Source organism: Gobius niger, assembly GCF_951799975.1.
Source record: "Gobius niger genome assembly, chromosome: 20".
NCBI lineage: Eukaryota > Metazoa > Chordata > Actinopteri > Gobiiformes > Gobiidae > Gobius > Gobius niger.
Window position 1 is genome coordinate 11,937,240 of NC_136871.1, and position 26,342 is coordinate 11,963,581.

Here is a 26,342-nt window from a genome sequence, read left to right on the forward strand (position 1 = left end):
CACTTTGGGGATTTGTAATGGGATCTTAAATACCCTTTAGTCCCCCCCCCCGTTTTTATAAACTCGAAATACCGTGAGCCTTTGAGCTGTGATGTGCTCTCTTATGCGATGACTATTGCATAAAAGCGTCTAGCCAGTGTATAAAGTTTTGTCTCATTTTATGTATTTTTTTTCCTCACTGTGATACATTTCTGACAATATCCTATTTTTCTCTGTTTCATTGTCCTGCCTCCCTTGATGTGGACTTGACGATGTATTCCATTTATTCAGGTGAGAAAAATAACAAGACACACAATGCAGACTCTTTTTTTATACTCCTCTTTTTGAGATTAAGTTTCAAACTGAAAATATGGCAAAGGGAAGGTATTCTGTGTAAAAGCAGGGTGCAAAATTATCCCTTACTATCAGGGCTGCAATATTATTTTCTGACTGATAATGTTTCATCCGGTCAACTAATTCAAACAAACGTCTCTATTAACTATGGAGTTAGCAGATTTTGCGCACAATTAGATCTAATTTTGTTCAAATATCTTCATATTAAAGAAATTAAGTGCTGTAGTTGTGAATGTTAGAAGAGGCTTTACACAGCGTTGATCATGACACAACACAGCACAGCACACGTCTGTACTCTGTGTGACCCTGCACCCACGGGCACACCGTTTTTATTTCCCATGTGCAATGTCATTCAGTAAGCAGTGGTCACATGATCAAATATAGGTCATACAGTGGTTGCCATGAAAATGAAACAATGTAAACACCTAATTTAGGGGCATATGCTGCATACATGTGGACTGGAGAGCTCGGGTTTTTTTTGTTATGTGAAGTCGTTGTCCCCATTTGGTTTGTGTTCATGTGCTTTTTAAAGGTGCATTAAGCAACTTTTTATGCAAAAAAATAAATAAAATGTATATTTGTTCATATTTGACCTTGTAGTGACCCAGTGGCTGTATGAGTGGTCAGCATGGCACCTTTACTTTCGATCACAGTGGTCTCTACAACTAGGATCACTTATTGTGTAGGTTTTCTGGTTTTCTCGTAGGTTTTCTGGTTTTCTCGTAGGTTTTCATCAATGAAAATCTTCCAAACAATTGATCCTGGAGCGTTCTACAGACCACTGTGATGGAAAGTTAAGGAACCATGCTAAACATTCATGCAGCCACTGGATCATTACAAGGTCAAATGAGCATAAATACCACCTTTTTTTTTCACATAAAAAGTTGCATGATGCACCTTTTTAAGTTTGCTTTCTCCAAATAAAAAGTTATTCGATCAGTGTTTAGCATTTTACCGGAGCTAACCTTTCAGTTAGTTTATGGGTTTTACAACATGTTGCATACGTTTTCATTTTGTGAGCATTAATGTTACACCAAGGACAACAGCAGCTTACACTTAAAGGAATATTTTCATAGGGGCCTCATTTCCTAGTTATCCAGAGTGTTGTTGATTTCTGGAGATTTTTTTAATTTTTTATTCATGCAGTCCTTATATTTGAAGAGTTTAGTGGTACTAGGCTAGTGCTACGCTAGAACATGTCTATGGTAACTAGTCGCCTGCATTAAAAACAGTCAACACACCAGACTACCGATATAAATGTCTGTGTTGACTGAATCATTTTTTTAATAGATCCATTTTGCATTTAAAAGAACTTATATTTTAGCAGCATCAGCTTCTTGGTTGTTAGCTATACAGCGGTGGAGTGATCTGCTAGGTTACCGGATCTACAGTAGTTTGTTTACCTGCGGGCGGCATTACTACACGTGGAATTCACAAAGGAGCTTTCTACAAATCAGATATGGCAACGTTTGGAGGACTATCCGATGATTTTGAAGAGGTTTTTAATGCAGGCTACTAGTTACCATAGACATGCGCTAGCTTAGGACCACTAAACTCTTCAAATATAAGGACAGCATGAATACAAAAAAATATATATCTCCAGGAACACTCTGGATAATTAGGAAATGAGGCCCTATGTCAAAAATCCTGAAATATCCCTTTAACTCAAAGTGTCAATGTTTGACCACAAACCTCCCGTTAAACGATAAATGGACAGATCAGATGATTTCTGCAGTCAGGTGTGGACGTCGGGCAGCCCGTTTTGACCCGAGTTCCACAGTGATTTTCCAACTGGAGAAAAGGTTTTCCCAGACCACATGAACGCGGCAATAATACAAACAACCTAACAAAATGAGAACACATCTCAACACAACAGTGAATGTGAAAGTGATTTGATAATGCCGTAAATTCCGAGTCAGTTCACCCATTTACACTCAGCCGGACTAGTAAAGCAATGTGCACAGTCACTGGTAGTAAAATGACATCTTGTAATGATTGATAGCAGCGTTCGAACCACCAACCAGCTTGTTCTTAGCTGGTGGATCTTGAAATTGAAATTACCTGACAAACTGTAGCCCCCTGCGCGTGAGCTGTTTGGTGGTTTGTGCCCAAGAGAAGCTTAATCGTGGTAATAGTTTTTCAGCAGGAACTTGTGAAGAGTAAATAGCTGGATGTCATACAGCGAGGATTAAGTTAAGAGCCGTTTTCTCTGCGATTGTGAAAAAAAGGGGAAAAAAATGACCCCTTTTCCCGTTTCTCATTTTATGGCCCGCAATCCCCTTGAGCCAGAGCGAGGCTTTGTGTGTCACTTTTTTCTGACATTTAGTGCATTTTCCATTCCACTTGTGTGATCTGCAGAAATGTGCTACCATAGAGAGGATCCAGAAGTTGCAAACTTTCTGAAGAGGGATAAAAAGTAATAGCCACTTAAAAAAAGAGCATGTTGGAAAAACAGAAATAAGTTTATAAAGGTTATAGTGTGACTTGTCATCGTGGAGCAAAGAATAATTTAACTTCGGAAAAGCACTGGATTTTCACAGGCTGTTGGCGATGTTTTTTTAAGATCAGCTTGTGTGTTTTTGCGAGTCTGCATTTCTTGCTACTTATAAAAGCAAGTGCATGTCTAAGTGTTTTGATACACAATACTTGCATTACAGTAACTTGAGTCATGTTTGGCTACTCTGCGACTCTGTAACAATCCAGTATTTGACCTCTGGCAGCACATGCATCATTTAGGTAAGGATAGTGTAGTGAGCCGTCTATAGTGTCTATGTGAAATATTTACCTGAGGCGTCCCGCTGGAGAAAGCCCCTGCATAGCTGAGACTGTGCGCATTATGTCCACTCAGCACATTCTCTGTGTGTGCGGGGCGCGGGGCACATCTGTGGCACACTGACTGCTCTGGAGCCCTGCCAGGCCTCTGCTTTCCTCCCACACCCTCTCCCCTCCCCCTGCTCAACCCCCAAGCTTCCCCTGTGACGCTGTTTTCTATTGCTCCCGCTTTGAATCTATAAGTTTCAGATTTATTTATCTGAAAGCCACATTTTCTCAGGCAGGCCTTTTGTATTATTGTGGTCTTCTCACAAACAAAATCTCTTTATAAACTATAGCTCGGGCTGTGCAATTAATCGAAATTCAATTACAATTTTAAATATTAAACTAGACGATTATAAAAATGGCATAATTGAGAAAATCATAAAGGATGCCCTCCTGCTTGTCCACCCAAAGCGCAGAAAGTTCGGCTAAACTACTTGCAGCATGATGAACTGTTGTATTTGTCGTGGAAATAATAATATAATAATAATATTTTTTTACACGTAGCTCTTGAGCTAACGCTTCTGATAAGTGCTCACCTTTTGCTAAAAGGAACCAAAGTTTAGAAGCCTCTATCCTTTGCCCAGGGCTGGTTCTTGCAGAAAAGTCTATTCTTCAGGCGTAGATATCACAAACGCAGCTCAAAGCAAACTCGCATTATTTCATGCCGCTGTGATGATTGTTTCTGTTTCCCTTTGTTTTTGTCGGAACAAAGCTTCTTCCATTGGCACGAGAAATGCAAACAGTGCTGTATCATGATGTCATCAGGCTGTGGAGCTTGGTTTTGTTTGGGCAGTGTGAGGGCTGGCCAACAGGGGCAGGTGAGCCAGGGATGTCTCTAATAGAGAACTAGTTTAGAAATGGTAGCATATTTAATATAATTTGGACTCTTTTAACTGTCGAAAGAAAATGTTTTGCATCGTTTTTTCTATAATCGAGCAGCCCTAACTATAGCCTACTTTTTCAACGTGTTTGGTTTTGTATTGTTGAGATTCTTGTAGTTTGTAGCTGCTCCAAACATGAAAAAGTGGAGAGCATTGTGTCAAGAAGGGCCTAAAGCTGCGTTTGATTTTTGCTGCATTATTGAATTATATGAATATTTTGTCATTATGCATCACTAAAACCCTCAACACACAGGATGTCACACGATGATATTCCTTCTCCCTGCTTTGCATACAGTCAAATGTGTGGAGTTTCGGGTTAGCCTGCCGTCTGTGTGTGTCGTCACTTGTCTCCGTTTTGGAAGTCACCATGTGGAGGATTACACCTTTTTTTTATAAACTGCAGACCAACCAAAAAACTGATCCTTCGCCTGCTCGCTCCCTCCCTGTTCCGCTTCTGACACAGTGAGCACCAAAGCGTGTGTGCATGTGGTCCACTTGGCCTGCCTCCACTCACCCAAATGTGTAAAAAACCCAACTAAGCGTGGCCAGATTCTGCTCAGTCACTTGTATGTGCGTGCGTTCTACACTGCGTTCCTAAGCTGCATTGCATGGCTGGTTGGGTTTGATGTGATGCTGCTAGGATACCCCGCGTGAGGTAGGGTTATGGAGCGAGTCTGTTGGATGCATGCCCCTCATGGACATATGCGCATGAGTCACGGGTGTAACACGGCAGTAGTACATTGTGCACTAATTGACAAGGTCTGCGCATTAATGGAACACAAGCTGTGCAGTTGATGTGAGCATATGCACAAACCAATCCATAACGTTGAAACATCCCAAAACACATTATTATTATTATTACGTTACTTTTTTTAACGAGCATTTTGAAGTTTTGCAGAAGTAATGAGTGATGGAAGCACCAAACGTATAAATCCAAACCCTTAATTTACATAAAAGCCATCAATGATTATCCCTCCATGTCATCATATACTTAACAGGAGTGTTTTTTATTTAGAATTGAATTGTATTATGCTTGCACTTGTTTTTATCTCCTCACACATGTTATTCCACCCCTGTACACCACAATAGGAAATGCAAAATCTGTTTGTTTGAAAAGTTTTTTTGGCCTTTTCTATTCTTACATGATTTTTGTATATTATTTGGCAACACATTTTTCTAGCCTTCTACATGATTTGAGCTGTTAGAAATTACATCCACAAATTTGAGCAACTTTGAGTCAGAAGAGGATTTGATAAACCAAACCAAACCAAACAGTGAGAGGCGTTTATCTGAAGTGGAGTATAGACTAGAAAGTCAGAAAGAGCTAAAACAAAGGCATCAATTATTAACCCCTTAACCGAGCCCGTTTTCCCCAGTTCGCGGCTTTACCTAAATCTAAAAACTTCTTGACTGCAGAGCAACAGTGTAATGTCTCGTTTGAAAGCTAGGCCCGGGCTTTGTGGTCACTCTGCCGTTTTTGTTGCATTTTTATGTCACTGTTTAGTCACTTTTATGTTGCATTTTTGTCATATTTTTTGTCACTTTTTTGTTGCTTTGCCAGCACATTATTTGTTCTATTTGTTCTTTTTAAGCGTTTAGAGTTGGGTAAAACCAAACTGGAGAAATTGTAAGGTGGGGGTTAAGAGGTTAAGGTATTATGACTATATGTTGACCAATAGAAAGGAGTTTCAGACATAAAAAATAATACAGGTCAGGTTTGTGAATCCAGATACAGATTCAGATACTGATGAGGGAAATCTTTTGTTCATTTTTGTTTTGGAGATTTCTTCCAAAAACAAATTTTCTCACGTAGAGTTGTATTGGCCCCTGCCCTCCACCTGACATTATGACATCATCACATTCTAAATCGCCACTTATTTTACAGTTTAGATCTCATGAGATGTATTACATTAGAAGTTCCTGTGTCAGTCTTATTATAATTCTCCTCTCCTCTGCACGGTAAATTAAACATTGATTTTTCTACAAGTTTGTTTATTTTAAATAAAAAGTGAAGCTCTTGTAGTGTAGTCATTTGTGGGAGCCAATTTCAGTTTATAATGATGCGTTTCTTTTAACTCCATGAAAAGTTGAGGCAGGAAATCCAGAATAACTCGAACTAAAGCGCCCCTGCTGGTCAAAAGTCAGCACCGCAGCTATATTGCTCTCTTTATTATCTGTCTTGTCTCAAGTCAGCTGTTGGGAAAAGCGCTGGATGATGATATCGACCCAGAAACAGCTGTGACCGCTGCCCCACTAGCCTACAAACCTCATACTAACCCCTTCCACATTGTCATTTTAAGTGCATATTTGGAGCATTGCATTTATAATTGTGCGCCTTAACAGCTTCTCTCTCGATGATGAACATTGATGCTTTTTTTTTTTTTTTTTTGTGTCGGAAGAGTGAGTGTGTCGCCGCTCTAAAATTAGCCCAGTGAGCAGATGTGCTGTGTTCAAGTGGCCTCATTGTTCTGAGTGTGTTGGCAAACGTATTCCCACGCATGAGGCGGCGAGAGCTGTGTGCGGTTGAATGAGCGCGCCCGTTCACGCGAGCATCTTGAGCCGCGTGCCTTGACTCAGCACAGGCCGGGGGAGTGGGCGACACGGGCATGAAGTGGGTCAGCCGTGTCCACCCCAGGCTCCCGCGTGACAACTTTGATGGACAGATGAGGCGATGGATGTGTTCAGGAGGAAAACGGAACTTCAAAATGTTGATCTGTTGTGTCAATACGGCTCTGAACCGGTTCATACTGATCCACCAGAGTTTAATTGCTGCCATTTAATAGTTCATATTAGAAGTTCAAAGTGTCCCTCATTTGACTCCTCTACATATGGTACTGAAATAGTTTTAGTAATGGTTGGAATGGTGTTAGTGTAATGGCCAAAGTAGCAACAGATAATAAACCTGAACCGATTTGAACTTTGAACCAGATAAAGAATGAAAGCGAAAATGCATGTATTTTAATAAAAGATTCCTTCAATTATACATCAATTAGTAATGTCGGTAAAGTTCAAACATTAGCATAATCGAAGAGATGTCTGATGAGCCTTAGCCGCCCCGAATGTCTCCAGCCTCACAGCCCGTGCATTCAGCGCAGACTGTGCACATCCCTGCTCACTTCACTCTGTCCCTTTCACCCAGTGATCCTGACTGACACGTGCCCCCTGGTGGTGGATATAATGAGCTTGCCCCGAGCTCAGAGGCCAGGCCGGCTGCGCTGCTCAATCCTGCCTAATCAAGAGTGAAATTGCACATTTTCACTGCCGTGGCCTTGCTTCGCACTTCTTTTATTATTCTAAGAATAGAAATAATCCGGCTGAACCTTTTGTAGAGCTGTCACGATAATTACTATATCGACTCGATTGTTCAGTAAATAACTGCTAAACTATATAATATTTTGGGGCGCAATATTTATGGTCTGTGTATTCATTAACCTTTTTTTTCCTTATTAAGCTAATTAGGTTACATCATATGTCATGTTTATTGCAGCATGTGTGGTATTTGATATGACCGTGCACTTTTGGAACAGAGATTTACTGTCATTTTTGCTTTCGTGTTGACAGTATCTAGTGTCAGTAATATCGTTTGATTTTTTCCTGCCTCAATATATAAAATTACTTTGTCATGTAGTAGGCAACACATTTACCACAGATCTAACTTTCATGAATATTTAATAAAGGCACATAATGATTGAGAACAATGCAATTTGTCTTAGGGGCTAAATACTTATACCGAGGCCTGTCACGATAACAAATATGAAGTTCGATATATTGAGGCAGGGAGTATCGCGATAAACAATAATCTAGCGATACTAGACACTGTCAACTCTCAGGCATTAAAATGACAGTAAACCTTTGTTCTAGAAGTGCTTAATCATATCCTAAAATACCACACAAGCTGCAATAAACATGAAATAAAATGTAAGTTAATTTGCTTCAGTTAGAAATCAAAGTCAAATAGCGGTGGAATGCTAAGAAATTTACAGATGATAAATATCGAGCCCAAAAATGTATCGTTTATCCATCTATTGAAAGTGTAATCGTGACAGCCCTACTTATACTGCTATAAGAAATAGTCTTTTTCCCCTAAAACATTTTTGATTTCCCTGTAAACATGATATTACCCATGAAGAAATGCTCAATTGCTTTAGCATCATGCTATAACAGAAATAGAAACTGGTCTGAAAACTTTATGTGTGTTATGGTGTGAAATCCCTGCATTTTTGCCTCTGCATATTTGACACCGGCCTCTTTACTCGCCCATCGTCTCCTTATTAAGATCAAAAGCACACTCCTGCATGTGCCAGTGGTAGCTGTGAGCAGCGGTTGGTCTGTCAGCACAGTGGTCCACCCGCTGTGGGCTTGGGGGGGGGACTTAGCGCCGCGCCTCTGATTACACCTCAGCAGTGGCCCATTTATCATGCGGCGAAATGGAATGAAGCTGTAGAGAAAGGCCAGCAGATATTGTAGTGATTTTTTTCCCCCTCTCCCTCTGCAACATAAAGCCCCAATAAATGTGAGATTTGTTTGCTTCATCATTTATGGAAAACCATGCATTTCCACATTGTTACAGCAGAAGGTTAAGTATTCCACATAAAATAACACAATGTTGCCAAATGCAGCAGGTACAGTTTTACGATTTGAGCCAGGAAATAAACAGATTTTTCCTGCTCTCATATATAAAAGTAGTGCTCAAGATATGTGGGTATTAAAAGGATTTGCCTTCCTAATGTGTCTGGATAAGTCATTCATAGGTCTGTCACGATAACAAATTTGAAGTTCGTTATATTGAGGCAGGAAAGTATCGCGATAAACGATATTATTGACTCTACGGATATTAGATACTGTCACTCTCAGGTATAAAAATGACGGTAACGTTTGTTCTAAAAGTGCATCATCATGTCCTAAAATACCACACAAGCTGCTATGATAATAAAACATATTAAAACTCAATTGATTCTGTGCATAACTTCAAATTATAACAACATCGCCCAAGAGTGACTTCATTTATAAACAACATGCACACTAGGGCAATCCTGACCAAGATGAAGAGTATAATCTTTATGAACAAATACATGAGGCTCCTCATGCATTCGGCAATTCACGATCAATGAACACATTCTGAAGGGGCGTGAAGGAGGGTGTCAGACATGCGGTTGACGACATAATTGACCTGACAACAATTCTATAGTGCTCTTGGACGACATAAAGGAATTTCTTACTTTGAGCACTACCTGTTTTTATTACTTCTTAAGTCGAGCATGTGAGTATCATCTTTGACTGACTATTACACTTAAAGGAACAGGCCACCATTTTTACATGCTGAGATATGTTCTTACCTGAGCTTAGACGAGTTGATACGCACCTGTCTGGTCTTTGTGCGTGCCCGTGGAAGAGCATGGTCGCTTCTAACTTCACCCTGTTTGGAGCCATAGGAGAGGCCAAATGCTAACAATATCTTTGGTCTTTTTGCGTGACTGAGGGCACACCGTTTTTCCATACTGTGATTTTTTTCTTACCTGAGCTTAGACGAGTATATACGTACTTGTCTGGTCTGTGTGTGTGCTCGTGGAAGAGCTTGGTCGCTTCTAACTTCACCCCCGTTTGGAGCAATAGGAATACATTGGAAGAGTCCAAATGCTAAAAACATCTTTGGTCGTTTTACGTGACTGAGGGCACACACAAAGACCAGACAGGTACGCATCAACTCATCTAAGCTCAGGTAAGAACATATCTCAGTATGGAAAAATGGTGGCCTGTTCCTTTAACAGAATTTGTGGTTGTGTAAAAAAAGAAAAGAAAAAATGCCTTTTCCTCCTTTATTCAAGGTTAATGTCTAAATAAATGTCTTGAGGACATGGTGAATTCCTCTTTTCTCTCTGAAAGCGCTACCACTTCATGAAGCTACTGACTGGAAACGACCTTTTTCATGGCTCATCAGGCGAGAAGAAAAAAAAGCATTTTGTGCTGCGGCGTGTGTGTGAGTGTGGTGAATGTAATAGTCTGCTGTGTTTTAATAGAAATCCCATCCCATCCATCTAGTGTATTCCTCTCTATGTCCCTCCATGATAGACACTCTTAACTGTGTGTGTTCCCATGTTCTTTGTCTCAACATGGCCTTTGTTTTTGTAACCCCCACGTCGTCCAGAAGGGGGCAGCAGATTATGTGATAGCCTGCCTTTTGACCATTCCCACCCTCCTCACAGCAGCCTCTCCTTTGGCAGCTGTTGCCATGGATACAGTGGCTCGGCTAGTGCTGTCATGCACACCACATCTCGCAGAGCAATACAGGGGCTAGTGTTGTTCTCACATGACCAGCATATTGTGCACTGGATTCCACTGAGTACAGGCTACATGCGCACACTAACTCAAATCAATTGCAGAACCTGGTATGACTCTCTGAAAATGGTCTTGTGGTGTTGTAAAACTTGCAGTCTGTCCATTTTGGTCTGGGCATTAGTGCTTGTGATTTGTAAATAGTAGGAGTTTGCCAATATGTAGTTTTAATTCAGTTGGAGGGCAGCAGCCAAGATGACACACATAATTGCCAGAAGATAAGTTTCGAGACACTTGTGGTTTTCTTTCTTTTTTTGTCATATTGCCCAGTCCTAGAGCAAAAATACCACAGAAAATAATGCAGGAAGACCTGGTTTAGGTCTGCTGTGGCGTTCTCCTGTAACTAGAATGTTGAGCTAGGCTTGTTTTAATCAATTAGCCAATGATTTCCCTTGATAATCTGATTAAGAGCCATGGGTGGACTGCTCACTTAAGAGATGATTGCTTGAGACATAACCAGACAGTGTACAGCGTGTCTCATGGATAAATGGGTGAAGGCGGGATGTGACTTTTAGAGGTGAGGATTTTTGTACGCTAACACTTGGGAAACACCTCTGTACTGATTGATTTTTTGCAAAGTGCAAAACAAGGCTGGCATGGGATTGTTTCTGACTTGTCTTTGGGGCTTCATGGTATAGGCCTTCATAATTGACTTTTACAATTACAAACATATTGTGTTAACCATTACATTTATGTTGACATATTACTTTATTGTAGGCATTTCAACATTATTTCCGCATTATGACCTGTTTAAGACCTTCTAGAGATGGCTCCGAATTAGCCGCACATGTGATAGCAACATCGGATTTCTCTGTAATCTAGGCTTATTTCAAATAAGCACTAAATAAATGAATTCCATAAATGATGGAATATATCACTGTGTTGCTATTGTATGCTATTAAACCATTTTCTTTGGGATCAGTAAAGTACAGGTGAAAGTCGGTAAACTAGAATATCGTTAAAAAGGGCATTAATTTCTGTTATTCAACTTAAACTGTGAAACTAATATATGATAGACTCATTACATGCAAAGTGAGATATGTATAGCCTTTATTTGTCATCATTTTGATTATTATGGCTCAGCTTGTAAAAACCCCAAATTAAAAATCTCCTAAAATTAGAAGATTTTGAAAATGGACTGTAAGCCAAAATCATCAAAATTATAACAAAGGCTTGACATATGTCACTTTGCATGTAATGAGTCTATATCATATATTAGTTTCACATTTTAAGTTGAATTACAGAAATACATGAACTTTTGAACGATATTCTAATTTTCCGTGTTACACCTGTATATCATGTCAGTGATTTGTGCTCTCTTTCATTCAGAACTGAATTAAGAGTGAGATTATGACATGTTAGTTACAGTGCTAATGAACCAGTCCAGGGATTTAAAAAAAAGAAAGATTTGCCAAACAGTCAAATTGTGTGAAAATAAAATAGCCTAATTTGATTCAGTTACAAACTGCACCTAGGATCTGTTACTCACACTCCCTCGATTAAAATATCAAATACAGTATTATGCACCATGCAAGCTTTTTCCCTGTTTCAGAATAAACGCCTTTACGCTGGTCAGTGCACATACCTTATACTTGAGGCATGTTAGTCCATCATAGTCAGTCCTGACATAGTAAATGATGCGGCGTAAATGTGACACTATTGGTGGGAATCTCTGCGTTTCAACTACACAAGTGTGACCACAAACTTGAATAAAGACATTCATCCAGTCTTTTTTTTTTTTTTTTCCTTTTTTTGATTTACACTCACAATTTTCCAACCATTATGAAGCGTGTGAGGTATGTCCTAATCAGCAGAAATAAGTCAGCCCGTTCCTTTCCTGTATGTTGGGCTTCTCGACTGCCCGGCGAGTGGAAGATTGAGTTTCAGCTTAGGTTTTTCCATGCTGTGACTACAGATGTCCGCTGGCTGTGGAGGGCCCAGTGGAGCCGTGTCTGCCTCTGCATGTCTGAGCAAGGCTGTGGCTCCCTGATCACTACCAGAGCTCAAACCTACACAGCGGACTTAGACTTTCATTCAGTGCATATGTCCATAGGTACCATTGAGTAAATACCACAACTGTTTTTGCCAGAAAAGCTGTACGTCTGTGCAAGCTCTCAGTCGTCCATGTGTGTTTCAAAGCAGGACGTTTTGTCTATTTTGAATTTTCATTGACCTGAAAATAGAACATCTATGATTAACACTTGTATAGCAATCTCTGTCCAACACAAAATCCAACAAAAACAAACAAAGTTGCTTCATCTTAACTAACTTTTTTCCAAAAATCTGTTCTCTTTCTCCTTCTTTATACTGGACGGCTCTTTGTTGAATGGCCGGTCCGCCCAGTTCCCCTTCTGTGGTGGATTCTGTGCCTTTTTTTCCCCCCCAAACCGGGCTTGTTTTAGGGGGCTCAGAGAAAATCTGTAACAGGTGGGCTGTGTTTGAAGGCAACGTCTTTTCTAATCATGTATCCGCTGAAGGATTTGTGTGGCTGAAGAACGGGTCGCACAATGTGGGTTGGTTTACTTTGCACTTCACACGTTGCATTCTTTTTAGAAGCTTTTGTATTGTTTGTTTAATGCTGTAAAAGTAAAAGTACTATGAAAAAAATATACATTTATTTTGCCGCAGTGGTGAAAATGGCAGCTGTAGTAATAGTAGTAACCTTTTTAGTGGTAAAAGTGTCAGGCTTATAGTGGTAATGTCAGGAATAGGGTTAGAAATTTGTGTTGTAGAACAGTGGGTCATAGGACCATTTACTTTTTATCAAAAATGACTACAAAGACATCAAGACTATATTTACTTACTACGTGTAAATGTATTGGATTTCGCCATGAACTAACTACTTTCTATCTGTAGGCTAACTTTCCTCATCAGGAATATACTTACTTGTGCAGACATGACTTTGTAGTAACAATGCTTTACATATTTTATCCTTTGATCTTTTTTGTTAAATACACCTTTAAACTTGATGTCATTCTAAGCAGCTGCATAGCAAAAAACTTGTACTTGATTTCTAGAACCCTGTACAAAATCCAATCTAACTTACGGCTGGTGAAGAATAAAGTTTTTATATAAATGCACAAACGCAGTATCGGAAAAACAATTCAGTAATTTTAGTGCACATTATTGTTAATTGGAGTGCATCTTATTATCTGAAGCCCTAATGTAATTAGTGCCAATACAGAATGAGGGATCTGAGCGAGCAGCAGTTAATGGGCTTATGGTGTGACTGAAGGGACAGACGAGCTTACTTAAAAGCTTAGCTGAGGTAAGTCATGATCCACTTGACCTCTCAGGCATTGACAGATTACTGTCACAGCATCCACGCAGTATTGACCCCTGATCACAAACGGTATTTCTCAGGCTCATTCAAGGGCAAGCGTTTATCATTCATTCATCTTTTTTTTTATTTGAGCAGCTGAGTATTCAGCAGGTGACATGACATAAACAAATAACTGGTATGACGCCTCAAAGGAGTATGCAGAAGCAAAGAGCTTGTAAGTGCCTACCCCCTTTCAAAGTTACATATTTGAAAGTGAAAGTTTGCTTCACTTTCAAATATGGTAACATGCTATGGTAACATTTCAAATGCATGTCAACCTAGTACATCCAGTACCATGTCCTTACCATAAATTCATGCACTTTCATCATGACATGAGGAGAACATGCACAATACTATTACTCCTATCAGTCCATGTCCAAAACTCCAAATGTATTAGATGACAATCCTAGATGAAAAAAATATAGTCTATATGCGTATGCACATATTGTTTACATATTCCTTATACAACAATATGAATATCATTAATGTGCATAGCCCTTCAAAGAACACAAACAAGAATGTATGTATTACTATTTCATTATTGTTTCATTATATGTTATTTTTGATTTGTTTTTGTTTTCGTCTTCTTGATCTTGAGTATCAGTCAATTCGCTCTCATTTTCAGTATATTGATGCAGTATCGCTGCTTGAGCCTGAGTTTGAACTGCTCTAAGGAAGCTTATTTCCTGATCCAGATTGTTCCATATCAAATCCACACGTGCTTTGCTGTGGTACGGACATATTGCTTTATGAAATTATTTTTACATCTAAGATTATATTTAACTTCTTTGTTATTAAACATTAGTTGGATATTTTTAGAAGCATATTATGCCTTGTACATTACTTGGAGTGATTCAAATGTGATTAAGTCTTCTAGTTTTAAGGTTTTAGCTTTCAGAAACAGTTTGTGCGTTTTAACAAGTTCTATATCTTATCCAATTTTTTTTTTTACCTCTATAATTAACTTTTGACCCATTTTGACTATTGCTGCAACTTCTTCCCACTACAAAGAATGGTGGTGTCATCAGCAAAAGAACTAGGTTACGTTTTTCATTAATATTACACAGGTCGTTTATAATCCGCAAAAAAAAGCAAAGACCCCAGCACTGATCCCTGGGGGACACCACAGGTAATGTTTTCTAATGGTGACTGATACTTGCCCATTTGAACAAACTGCTGTCCATTCATAATATAACATTTAACCCATAATAGAGTTCTTCTAATGCCTGTTTGCTCCAGTTTTTTGAGCAGTGAATTGTGATCTGTTGTGTCAAAGGCTTTTTACTGTAGTGGTAGTGGTGGTAGTAATAGTAGTAGTAGTAGTAGTGGTAGTGGTAGTGGTAGTGGTAGTGATGCGGGTGGTAGTGCTGTGATTATTAGCAGAATTCCTAGTGTAGGCTAATGAAGGAAAAGGTTTTCATTTTTGGTATTTGAAACAAAAATGATATAATGACCTATTAATCCATAGTCTATGTTTCATTTCAGGAAGTAGAAGTCAAAACAGGTCTGGACAATATGGCAAAATACATATATATATATTTCCATTGACATAAAGAAAGAGAAAGCTGCCATTGTGTTGCTCTTTTGATGTGTTTAGGCGATTACAGCCTATTTGAGAATAGGAATTGTTTTAAACCACCAAATTCACAACTGGTCTGGTCCTCGTGGAAAGTTCAAATACCCAATGTGGCACTCGCATCAAATCCTTTGCTCAAATCTGGCGTACGGTATAAATTATGGTAAAGGGCCATTGTAATGGTGTCACAGATTTAGTCACATTCCATGACACATCGTCACAAATATGGGAATAACAATGTATTCTGCAATAGGATCATAACACGAGTCTGAGACCTTTGATTAAGTTGAAGCACTTCAATAAAGTGAGGGTCTAAACATTGACAAAATACATATAATGACTACTTATTATGCATTACAATAACGCATAATAAAAAGTACATGTGTTGTAGCAGCTATGCTTGAAATAGGAGTGACTGTGTGTTGGGGTAATTGGTTCAGATTGTCCTGTGATGTTTAGTAATTGGTGTGTGTACAAAGATACTTCAGGCTGCTATGAGGCTCAATTTTTTGGCTGGAGTATGAGCTGGTGACCTGTTGTGAGGATTACAACACATTTACAAGTCCAGATGGGCCCAGGCCAGAACCGAAATCTCTCCAAGAAAAAGCTTAGGCTGTGAGACAAAACAGGACCAGCCTGCTTAAAAAGTAATCATTTTTTAGCTACAGGTTACAGGTAGCAGCCAAATCCTTAAACAAAACAAAAGTGTCATAATTGAATCTTGTAAAGTTGACTGGGTTTTTGAGAGACGACAAAAATGTCCAGGTTACACAACACTGAATTAACCACCTGGATGACTTAGAATTCACACCATCTCATACTTTAGTTTATCTATAGGTGGCTTTGACTAATGTGCATGTTCAGCTGAAAAGTGTTCAGTCCATGTTATGTCTTAAACGCTTGTAGTTGCAGATGCTGCAGTTGTTTACATGGTCAATAAATATCTGTTGTTATCATGGCAGTGGGACGTACATGTTGTACTTTAGCATTGTGCGAACACAGTCACTGAACGCTTCTATACCAACAGTCTCAATCATCTCATTAAACACACACATCTTTACAAATGTGCATACACACAGTTTCCATGGAAACAGGATCTCAGGCCTTTTATGACTGGTTGTTTGTCGAAGACAACCAAATGCTTCCAGCTTACCATGCAACGATAGTGTGTAAATTATGTGTATGCTCACTGTGAAAGATAGTAATTTTACGGGATATTACCAATTACTAGCATTGGTTTGTCTTCTCATGTTCATACAAATTGACGGTGGTCATGTAGAGGTTTGCGATTCTGCAAGCAGACAGACACTTTCCAGCCATTCTGCCCTTCAGTAGTGTAATGTGTGTCTGAGGTCCAGATGGCCTAGCTGTAGGAGGCCTGCTTCCCAGTGCAATCCATGGTGCTAGCAGTTTGGCTGGTTATGGTGGGAGCGCGCAGCCAGCTTCCCCTCCAAGTGACAATGGCAAGTGCACAATTCACGGTTACCCACTCAGCATCTAGCTCTGCCATATTTTTATATATTTATTTCTGCTTTCTCATAATGGAACCAAAGTAATGTTGGCGTTTCACACCTTGCAACACTATTAGTAATTTAGGCCTTTTGGTAAGTGTGAATGCACTCACCACATGTTTTGTTTGTGTTTGCAGGTAATAAGCTGACCAAGGACCTCAAACATTACCTAAGTCTGCGCTTCCAGAAGTCTTCGCCTGACCACGAGTTGCAGCAGACCATCCGAGACAACCTCTACCGCCACGCTGTGCCTTGTGAGTGCATGCACAACAGCAATACCTTCTTCTCAAGGGCATGGCATGTCAAGCAGTCACTTCTACATGCTTTCAGTATCTCATATGTCCAGTAGATTTGTATAGATTTTCTCTCCACATAATCAGTGTGCAACAGTTAGGGCAAATCTCTGTTGGAATGTATAATTTTCTTCCACAGCGATTCATCCACAGCAGCAGCAGAATATTTTTAAGAGCTGAGAAGCTTTAGTCACATTTGCGCTAACAGTGTTAATTCTTTGAACTCGAAGTCACTAGGATAGTTACAAATCAGCAACATTATTGGCATGAAAAAATAAATAAATTGTAGTGTGGCTACACATTGCAGCCATGGTTCAGTGTGGATTCAGGGTTTCCACGGGGCATTGAAACGTTAAAAGTTATTAAATGAATTGTGCCAAAATCCAGGCCTGAAATGTCACTAAAATGCATTAGATTCTATTCAAATTGGCATTAAAACTACACTTATTAAAAAATTATGTCAGTGCTCAACAAGTTCTACAGTACAAGTTCATTATCAAAATGATGGTCTAAAACATATTAAGTTGCAGTTTTGGCTGAATTTCTCCTTCCTCTGTTTGAGGAAATGTTTGCAAATCTTAAAAAAATTAATATATGCTGCATACGCATATTTTTGATGATGTATAATGGCACCTTTCCAACACTTCTAGTTGTCAAGAACCTCTCTCACTCAGCGTTTCTTTCTTCGCTCTCCTCGCCCTCTACTTGTTCAGCATTCACAATCTGTCATTACCCGAACCGCCCCACCTTCCAAAGATCTGACTCTGATTTCTGATTCCCTCAATTCATGACGCTGCTTCCACAATCTCACAACCACTGCCGCTTGCCTGTCGTAAACCCTGCCACTTCACACCACTGAGGGAAGGCGGGACAGCACTATCTCCTCTCCACCTGATTACAAAGCTGCTCTCTGTGACTAGGTAGTCTTTTCTGCATCCAGGCAAGTACATCATCATTCCGTGGCTGCTCTTGTTAAACGCAGTGGGGTGTTTTAGCCAGTTCAAATGAGCCTTATGCTAGCAGGAGCTTCATGTGTGAGCCTCTAATGAAGTGCGAGCTAGCCGCACAGACGAATGGGTGAGCGGTGTATATAGGCTAAGAGGGCGGCTGGCGGGGAGGCGGGGGCAGAAAATGGGGGTGGGGTGGACTTCGGGGTGTAAAGAGGGGGCAAGAAGGGGGATGGGGATGGCAGAGGGGCGGATGGAGCGATGCTAAGTGCATTGGTAACTCGTATAACATGGCAGCTAGCAGTGCAGCTAACATAAACAATACTGGTCTGACACATGTGCATATGCTCGTATGGCGAGTGATATGATATTCCCTCTGGCATTTTGTAAACGCCAGAATGATTTTTGCAGCCCGCCTGGAGGTGTTTTGGTGATGTTACGCATTGCACACACAGATGCAACTTCTTTGTGTCACCTTAACAAAATAAATGGGTACACAGGGGAGTATGATATTTCGCCAAAGAAATGAGAAAGGAGTTGTTTTCCTCTGTCTGTCTGGCTGTCTGTCAGTGAGTCACTCACTCAGCATGTTCAAACGGGATGTTGTTTTGAAGAGCGCAGAATCGATCATGGCTGCGTCTTGTACGAAGTTCAATAAATTGGTCGAACTTTACACCAGACGGACGACACAGACTGTTTGTTTTATTTAAGGACAAGGATGTGACCGAGAAAGACCCATGCTGTGCCGGACAATAACCTTTTGTTGGGCTACAAACATGCAACAGGTCTCATGTGCTGGAATAGACACACGATCAGGCTCATGTTTTGAAAGTTGGGAATGACAATGTAGCTTATATGCTGACACAAGCAGAGCACAACATCCTATATTCTTACCTTTCTTGGTAAGAAATGTGCAATATTGTCTAACTTCACTTCAGGTCTAGCAGCTGCACATGTTGTCTCTCCAATTGCCCATGGCTCGGTTATGTACATGGTGAGACAAAAGCGATAGGCTACCATACAAAAGTCAGACAAATATAGTGTGCCGTTTATATCCATCAATGCTTGTTGTGTTTATTTGGTAAAACATCTTACAACCAGTACATACTTTCTGACTCCATGGACATTTAACAAGATTGTTTAAATCCACTTTGCCGCAATAATGGATCGTGACACCTGCCTAATCTTTATGCATGTACTGGTCGGGGGCAGATTGAAAAGGTTATACGGCCTGAGAGAGGGTCACGACACTCGACCTTAGTCTCTCCTCGTGACTTCACTGCTGTTCCCACCAACCCCCGAAACCCCCACCCCCCTCCCAACCCCCGAAATTTGGGGAAATCAATGTGACCGTGTGAATGCCATATGCAAAGCTGTGGACGCGATGCTTTGTGGAAGGCTAGTTTTAGTCCCACATGCGTTTTAAACCAGTTTCTTTTGTCTGTTCAATGTTGGGCAGATATTCCGCTTATGTGACCGCGCTTGTGTTTACTTGTCGTACATGAACTGCTTCTTTCTGCACTTGAAGTAAAATCTGTAGCACTGCTTGTCCACTGCTTTTCTTCTGCAAGGCTGCCCATTTCGCTCTTCCTTTCTCCCTATCCGCGCCGGCACGCCGTCCAGGGATGACTTGCCCAAGACTAGGTGAAACACAAAGAACATGTGTACGGGTCTCTTTGTGCGTAATCACATCAGTGTCCAGAGAGAAGCCGAGGTGTTTGGTGAGAGCAGGCAATAAAAGGGGTGGACAGCCAGGCAAAGGAGAGGGGAGCGGGGGAAAAAAAACTGGAGAGAGGAGAGAGGTGGGCGGGGGCATGTGGGTGCGTGCGAGACGCGAGACAGCGGCACCCAGTCACTCAGCAAGATGCACAGACCTAGACAAGCTTAGTATTGGTATGAGACGTGTGGATGCTGCTTTAGCCTAGCCCCCCCCCCCCCCCCCCCTACCACCACCACCACCAGCGTTAGCTTAGCATCACAAAGCCCAAGCGCTGGACAGAGGACAGACGCACGGGAGGCAAAGGGGAGGGTGGATCGGAGGACTGCGCTGCTTCTCCCACCACTCATCCACACCTGGTTGGAATTTATATCCCTTTTTTTTTTTTTTTTCCTGCCTTCTGCTGACCGCCGCGCTTTGTTGACTATTATATATATATATATACCAGGAGGCACGGATAGGAGAAGCAGGAGAAGGAAAAGCCCCGTCTGCTCTTGCTCTGAGGTATGTTGTCGGGGTGGCTGTGATTTTGATGGTTGGGGGTTGGGATGGAGAGGCAGGCGGAAGGCGTCAGGCTGGAGAGAGGGGAGACAGTAGCGGTAATGGAGGCTGATGTGTTTGTGTCTCAGGTGTGCGTCTCCAGACATGAAATCGTAACATAAAAGCTGTTATTTAGAGAGCCCCGGGATGTCTTTGGAAGCCATTACCTCCAGTACCATGATGCTGCCTTTCTGCGCGTCTGCCTGCAGCTGGAGGATGCTAGCTTCTACCTCATTCCTCTCTCTCTCAGTGCAGCTTGTGCCACCTCGTCCCCCCCCCCATTTTTTTTTTCTTGACTGCTAAATTTGCCAGTCTACTAGCTCCCGCCTATCCACCTCCCAGGCTAAATTGTTTGTCTTCCATTCATACGTTGCCGTAGGTAGTAGCTCACTCACGGTCCATTTTCTGGATGGAATAAAAAGACAAAGACCGGTCGTGTGTGTGCAAAGGGGAGCTGGGGGTGGGGTGGGGGGCAATTTGGAGAAGGTTTCTGCGTGATTTAACTTCACGCTGCCCCGGTGGCACTTGAGCTTTTTGTTGTCTTTTTTCCCCCCCCATTCTAATCTGGTTTTGCCGGATGTCAGCATGTGTCCAGTGCACAGGCATGAACCCCTGGCATAATACACCTACTATTGGAAATGGCATGATTGGGGGTGCATGAGGAAGGGAGTATTGTAGCATGTCACTTCAGGGGTGGGGGGGGGGGAGAAAAAAAAGAGGCCTATTTTGATGTCATTGTAGTAAAGGATGTGAAATCTCCTCACTGTCTTCTTGAGACATGAGCTCCTCCAAAACAAACAACTATGATTCAACAAAGCCGTCACATTGTGGTGTCAGTGAGATTCATAAGTGCATTATGTGTCCGCGCGGGAACACACAAAGCAAAAAACAAGAACTGTAGCCAGAAAATTTAGGGACAGGAAAAAGCTGGAATTTGCGGCCTGTGCTTTTGGTGGGATTAACCCTTTACTGGGACAGATGGCTTCATCCCCCTGCCGAGCTGACAGAACCCCCCCCCCCTGCATTAGTGTGTGTCCATGCATGTGGTACACACCCCCAAAAAAAAATCAGCACTGGCAGGAAAGCACTGGCCAAGATGGTGGACAGATCTGTTTGGGTTTTGGAATATGATGACAGTCTGCTAGTTCTCCTCTTCTGTGTGTGTGTGTGCTTTGTGTGTGGTGAAATGATTCAGGGAAGTATCTTGTTGGAAAATGTGGACATGTTGGCTAGCATGGCACCACCAGAGCATGTTTATTGTGGAGACTGAGGAAAATGCCTTTGTAATAGCTTGTGCACAACAGTTGGGATGCTGACTGTAAGCCAGAATTCTGAGACACAATGTCTACAGTTTTCTCTTTTGTTTCTCGATATGTCTCCTACTAGAATTTTTTGGATACTTTTAAGATCAGTTGTGGGACATTTTTCAGTAATGTGTGGATGATGCTCCAAGAAATGGGATATTACAAACATTATAGGGTTTCTAGATATCCGTTGTGCACATCCTGACAGTGACTTCCGAAGTTAGAAATCAACAGGCTGCTGGAAGGCAAATATGGATTTAAAAAAAAAGCATATATTTAAAGCAACATCGTGTTGAATTTTGCCCAAAAAATAAAGTTGCAATAGGAGCTTAATTTATATGACAGATATTTTCATAATTGAAAATTAACTACAAACAAGCATGTACCTTTGCTGTGCGCGCCTCACCATGAAGACATGACTATAACTTTAGTGGGTACGTCTCCCGCTCGTTTCCACGGAGATGTCGACTTAAGTCAGCAGAATTTGAGATTTAAACAGTTTTGGTCCTCATCCAAATCCATTCTTTGATTACCCACTGCATTTTATGTGTGGAGCTGGTCATTATAGGAACATGTTTTGTACTGATGGCAACCGTATAGTCCAAAAGGTTACACAGTGTGCCTTTTAAAAAACATCTACATGAAACGTGAAGGAGCTTCTTATGTTTTGAAAATACTTACCAAAATACCAAGATGATGAACACGATTTAAGAAAATGAAGTCCATTTTGTCCTTATTCTGGACTTTGTTTTCCCAAATCTTTTCCGATTCTGTTCGATTTGTTCAAAAGAAACAGAAAATGCCTCAAAAATGTGACCTGTCAAGCTCGTGTAGAAATGTAGAAAGCCTTTGGCAAGCTACCAAAAAATGGCTTCTGATTGGAGATCCCTGCTCTAAAAGCTGGCTTGAGTGATTGATTCGGCCAAAGACTAGACCTGCTGAGGACCCCGGGCACCATCAGGAGCCTGCGTATCCCTTGTACTCAAACCACAGCTTGGGAAACGCTGGAAAGGAGCTCAAGAATCCCATCGCATATCCCACTCAAGCTCCGAAAGTAATAATCGCATCAAAATCCCCATAGATTTTTTATAATATAGTATAAGTATAAAAGCAAGACAGAGGCTACATGTGGTAAACTGCTAACCGTAGTGTGTATTTAAATGGGAAGAAAATACTTAACTTATAACTAGTTATTCGAAATAGGGCAAAAAGCTTTTATAACTTTCCAGTTTTTAAGGTTTCTGATAAATCTTTAAATTGAAATTGTCTGGTTTATGTCCATGAAATACCACATTTGCCACCATCATTCTTTTAAACTCTTGAGCATAGGTGAGTATAAATGTTCAACTCCACGGGACATTTGAATCAATGATAATCTACATAAAACATTGCTGGAGAACCGGAGGAGTCGGGTTCTCCAAAGCACTTTGCCATCGCCTACTAATGCGGATTTAATGTGTGGGATTCAAACTCTACACATGCGGGGCACTGTAATCTTTAAATTCAGACGCGTGGATGCTCCTCCTGTGTTCACTTATGTTCTGTGTTACTTTTCAGTTCCCAAAGTCTGCATTCTCTGTCACCGCTAATTTGAGAGAGTTCACGCGAAGGCAGCAGCAGCAGCAGCAGCAGTAGCAGCAGTAGTGTCTTGTACTTTTAGATAACGGAGAAAGGCAGACTGAGCCTTTGCATTTGGGTTTCGCTCAACGGATTGTGAAAAGAAGAAGCGCGGTTGTCCTCGAGTCAAAGCAGAAAGCCGGAGCTGTGTTAGGCAGGGCCACACAGGCAGTTGTCACAAATGCCAGAAGCAGTGGAGTCGGGAGAAAACATGAATGAGCAGATCAGAGGCTGGGTGGAGAGACAGTGGCATTAAGTTTCTTCAAATCCAGGAAGGGATGAGGGATAATGACTTAAGATTAAAAGAGTTGCTAGTGTTACAGATTTGAAGCAGAGCCACATGATCTTCTGGGAGAAAAGAAGCAAAATATGTGACAGCGAGGCCGTCTCGTTTGGCTGAGGCTTTGTGGGTAACTGTTTCCCGTAGCGTGATTAACTAAATACTGGCAGTCAAGGATGCGTCTCCTAAATTATGGGAAATTACCATTTTATTTGGGCTCTGCTGTTGTTCTGGAATCCGTCTTAGATGCACTTTTCACTTGACTTTTCTCCCCAGTGACCTCATGGGCTCACAAGCCGATTTGACATTCTATTAATAGAGCAATTATGAAAACACATTTCATGGCCTGCTTTTCGCTTGCAGTAGTCAACATACAGTATCAAGTTGCTCAAATCACTCTCCAGAATATTCAAGTGGGAAGAACAGGGCATAAGTTATGAGTAAGATCAACCCGCAGGCACCTTTTATAGGGTTTTCCAGTTGTATTTTTTCTCTCTTGTGGTCATTTCTCAAACTGGACTCCACATCAATGGCCACGGTGTGTACTGGAATTTTGCATACACATCAAAACAAAACGATACATTTAATTGCATAAAAATAAAAAGGAGAAGCGGCGTATGATGCTAGCATATGCGGACAGTTCACCTCTGGAAAGTCTCCTGGACTAGCCGACTAGCATTAGCCATCAATCATCGCAAATTATGGACGATCCAGGGGTTTTCAGCTGTTGTCAACCCATCAACCACGTAAATGTGAGGTCAAAACCTAGTTAGAAATCATTAATGAATGTATAGAACTTTTGAAATTTTACTTTAGATACAAATTGGCGTTTAAAAGTGGCCTCTTAGCTAAATGCTACCTCATATTCAGTTAGGTTTCTGCCTTTTGTGTAGTCGAATACATACCCAGTGGCTTTGGACAAAACACACCTCCCTATACAATAGTATTGTGACTGACCTCCCTATTTATTTTCATGTGGATGGAATGTTCAGTGTAAATCGGGTCCGGGATTTGACGACTAACAAAATGTGCGCATTTGTAGGAACGGGCTCAGCTAGCTCAAGGCATTTCTGTGATTTCTCTGTTTCATTGCTTGTAGACAAAATACTCATGCTTTCCTTTTTAAAGCCTTTTATGTCTCATTGACTTCCATTATAATAATTTTGACAGTGCAGCCATTACAGCATGGAATCTGAAATTTTGGTAATGACGTTTTAACTAAAGAATACACACAGATATTGTAAATATAAAGATCGCCAAACAACAACCCCAAGTCAAAAGCTGGCTCCATGTTCTTATATGCTCAAAATGTGAAGTCCTTTCAAGTCTTTGAAGATTGATCAAAAGTAAATTGTGTAGGGAGATCATAAAGATATATATATATAAATATTTTTTTTTTTTACTGGTATTACTGCAATTGTATTGGATGGTCTATATAGTGTCACATGCTGAAACAATGTGTTTATTTAAGTTTTCTGGAATTTTTCATCGAATAACAGCCAGGGCTCGTCCAAGTCAAGTCCCATGTCTTAGTTTGTTTCCAATGTCAAATCTCAAGTTGTCAAATTAGTCTCTTAAGGCTGGCTTAAGTCTAAATCTTGACTTTCAAGACCACACCTCTGACAGTAGTAGAGCAGTTTTCTGTTCTACATAAACATTGGCAATGGCAACTTAAGGCTGCCTGTCTTTACGTCAAAGTACATAATAAATAAATAAATGAATCACCCTGCACTCATGTTTTTCTAAGCAACTTTGATAAGCATAATGCATTTTTACATGTTTGTTGTTAACAGTGATTTTTGAATATTATGTTGAAAAAAATGCAAACTATTTAAAAGAATAAATAATAGTTTTGCTAGAAGCTTTTTTTCTGTGGCCCTTGGGCTTTATTGGACACCACAGTGCACTGGGAAAGGGAGAGACATTCTGCAAACTTTCATAGTTGAAACTCAAAAACATGATGCTGAAGCCGGAAGAGTGTCCGGCGTACATGCGCACAGCCTTACCTACTAGGCTATCGGGGCCTGTTTGCTGTAGAACCAGTCTAACCTGCGGGTCACATGCTGTTGACTTCACTGTCTCCCAGGACTCCACATGACATTACACACAGGGAAATGTCATGTTGCTTTGAACACATGACCACCATGTTACACTGTGTTGTCAAACTAATGGAGATTTCAAAAGTTGTGTAGGACTTGAACAGTGGTACTTTTGTTGCGTCTCTTCTTTGTAATGAACGGTTTCTGCAAAAGTGAAATAATATATCAATTTGATTAGTGATTACATTTTTCAGTTGCAGTTCCAATTTCTGAGAAAGTTGCCTGAAACTAGTCTCTGTTATTGCTTTTGTCGGCATCCTCTGAAAATAAAAGAGCTTCAGGCTGAGAATGAGGTCCTCCTCCTCAAATACAGGAAGTTACTCTAATAAGCGTTGTGTTGTTGTGAGTGATGAACACATTTCAAATGATCTTTTTTGTTAATGGATTTTAATGGTACCATAAAAATATTGGATTTTGCTTTCTGTGACTGCCTAGTATCATGTGGAGAAGCCGTCGCCTACACCAGAAGACCTTAAGGTTTTTTTCATGTACTCGTTTCCCCCCTGGAGCTTTGGGCTTGTTCTGGAGTGCGCAAGAAGAGGAGAAAGCGTTCCAACAGTATGAAAGAAGTCTTTCTGTCTGGCTCACTTGATGCCTTTTTTTCTCAAGACAAAACAGTTGTTAATGGAAAGAGTTTGAAACTTCCAAATAAATATACTGAGGTTGTCAGTCTGGCAGCTCCTGGCCATGAAGCAGAGCATGGCCAAGGAGGAGGACCCCATCTTGCTCTGGTGAAGGGAGTCAAATGTAGGTCAGGGCTAAACTACAGGGG

General features: G+C 40.8%; 1 protein-coding gene across 3 annotated transcripts in view; it reads left to right on the forward strand.

Annotated features, from left to right (window-relative positions):
• Window positions 1-26,342, forward strand: part of magi1b (membrane associated guanylate kinase, WW and PDZ domain containing 1b) — a 112,372-nt gene that overhangs the window by 35,621 nt on the left and 50,409 nt on the right. For all 3 annotated transcript variants that reach the window (XM_079579218.1, XM_079579219.1, XM_079579220.1), the window contains exon 2: window positions 16,911-17,027. In XM_079579218.1, the coding sequence (XP_079435344.1) occupies window positions 16,911-17,027 (117 nt within the window). The remainder of the gene's footprint in view (window positions 1-16,910; window positions 17,028-26,342) is intronic.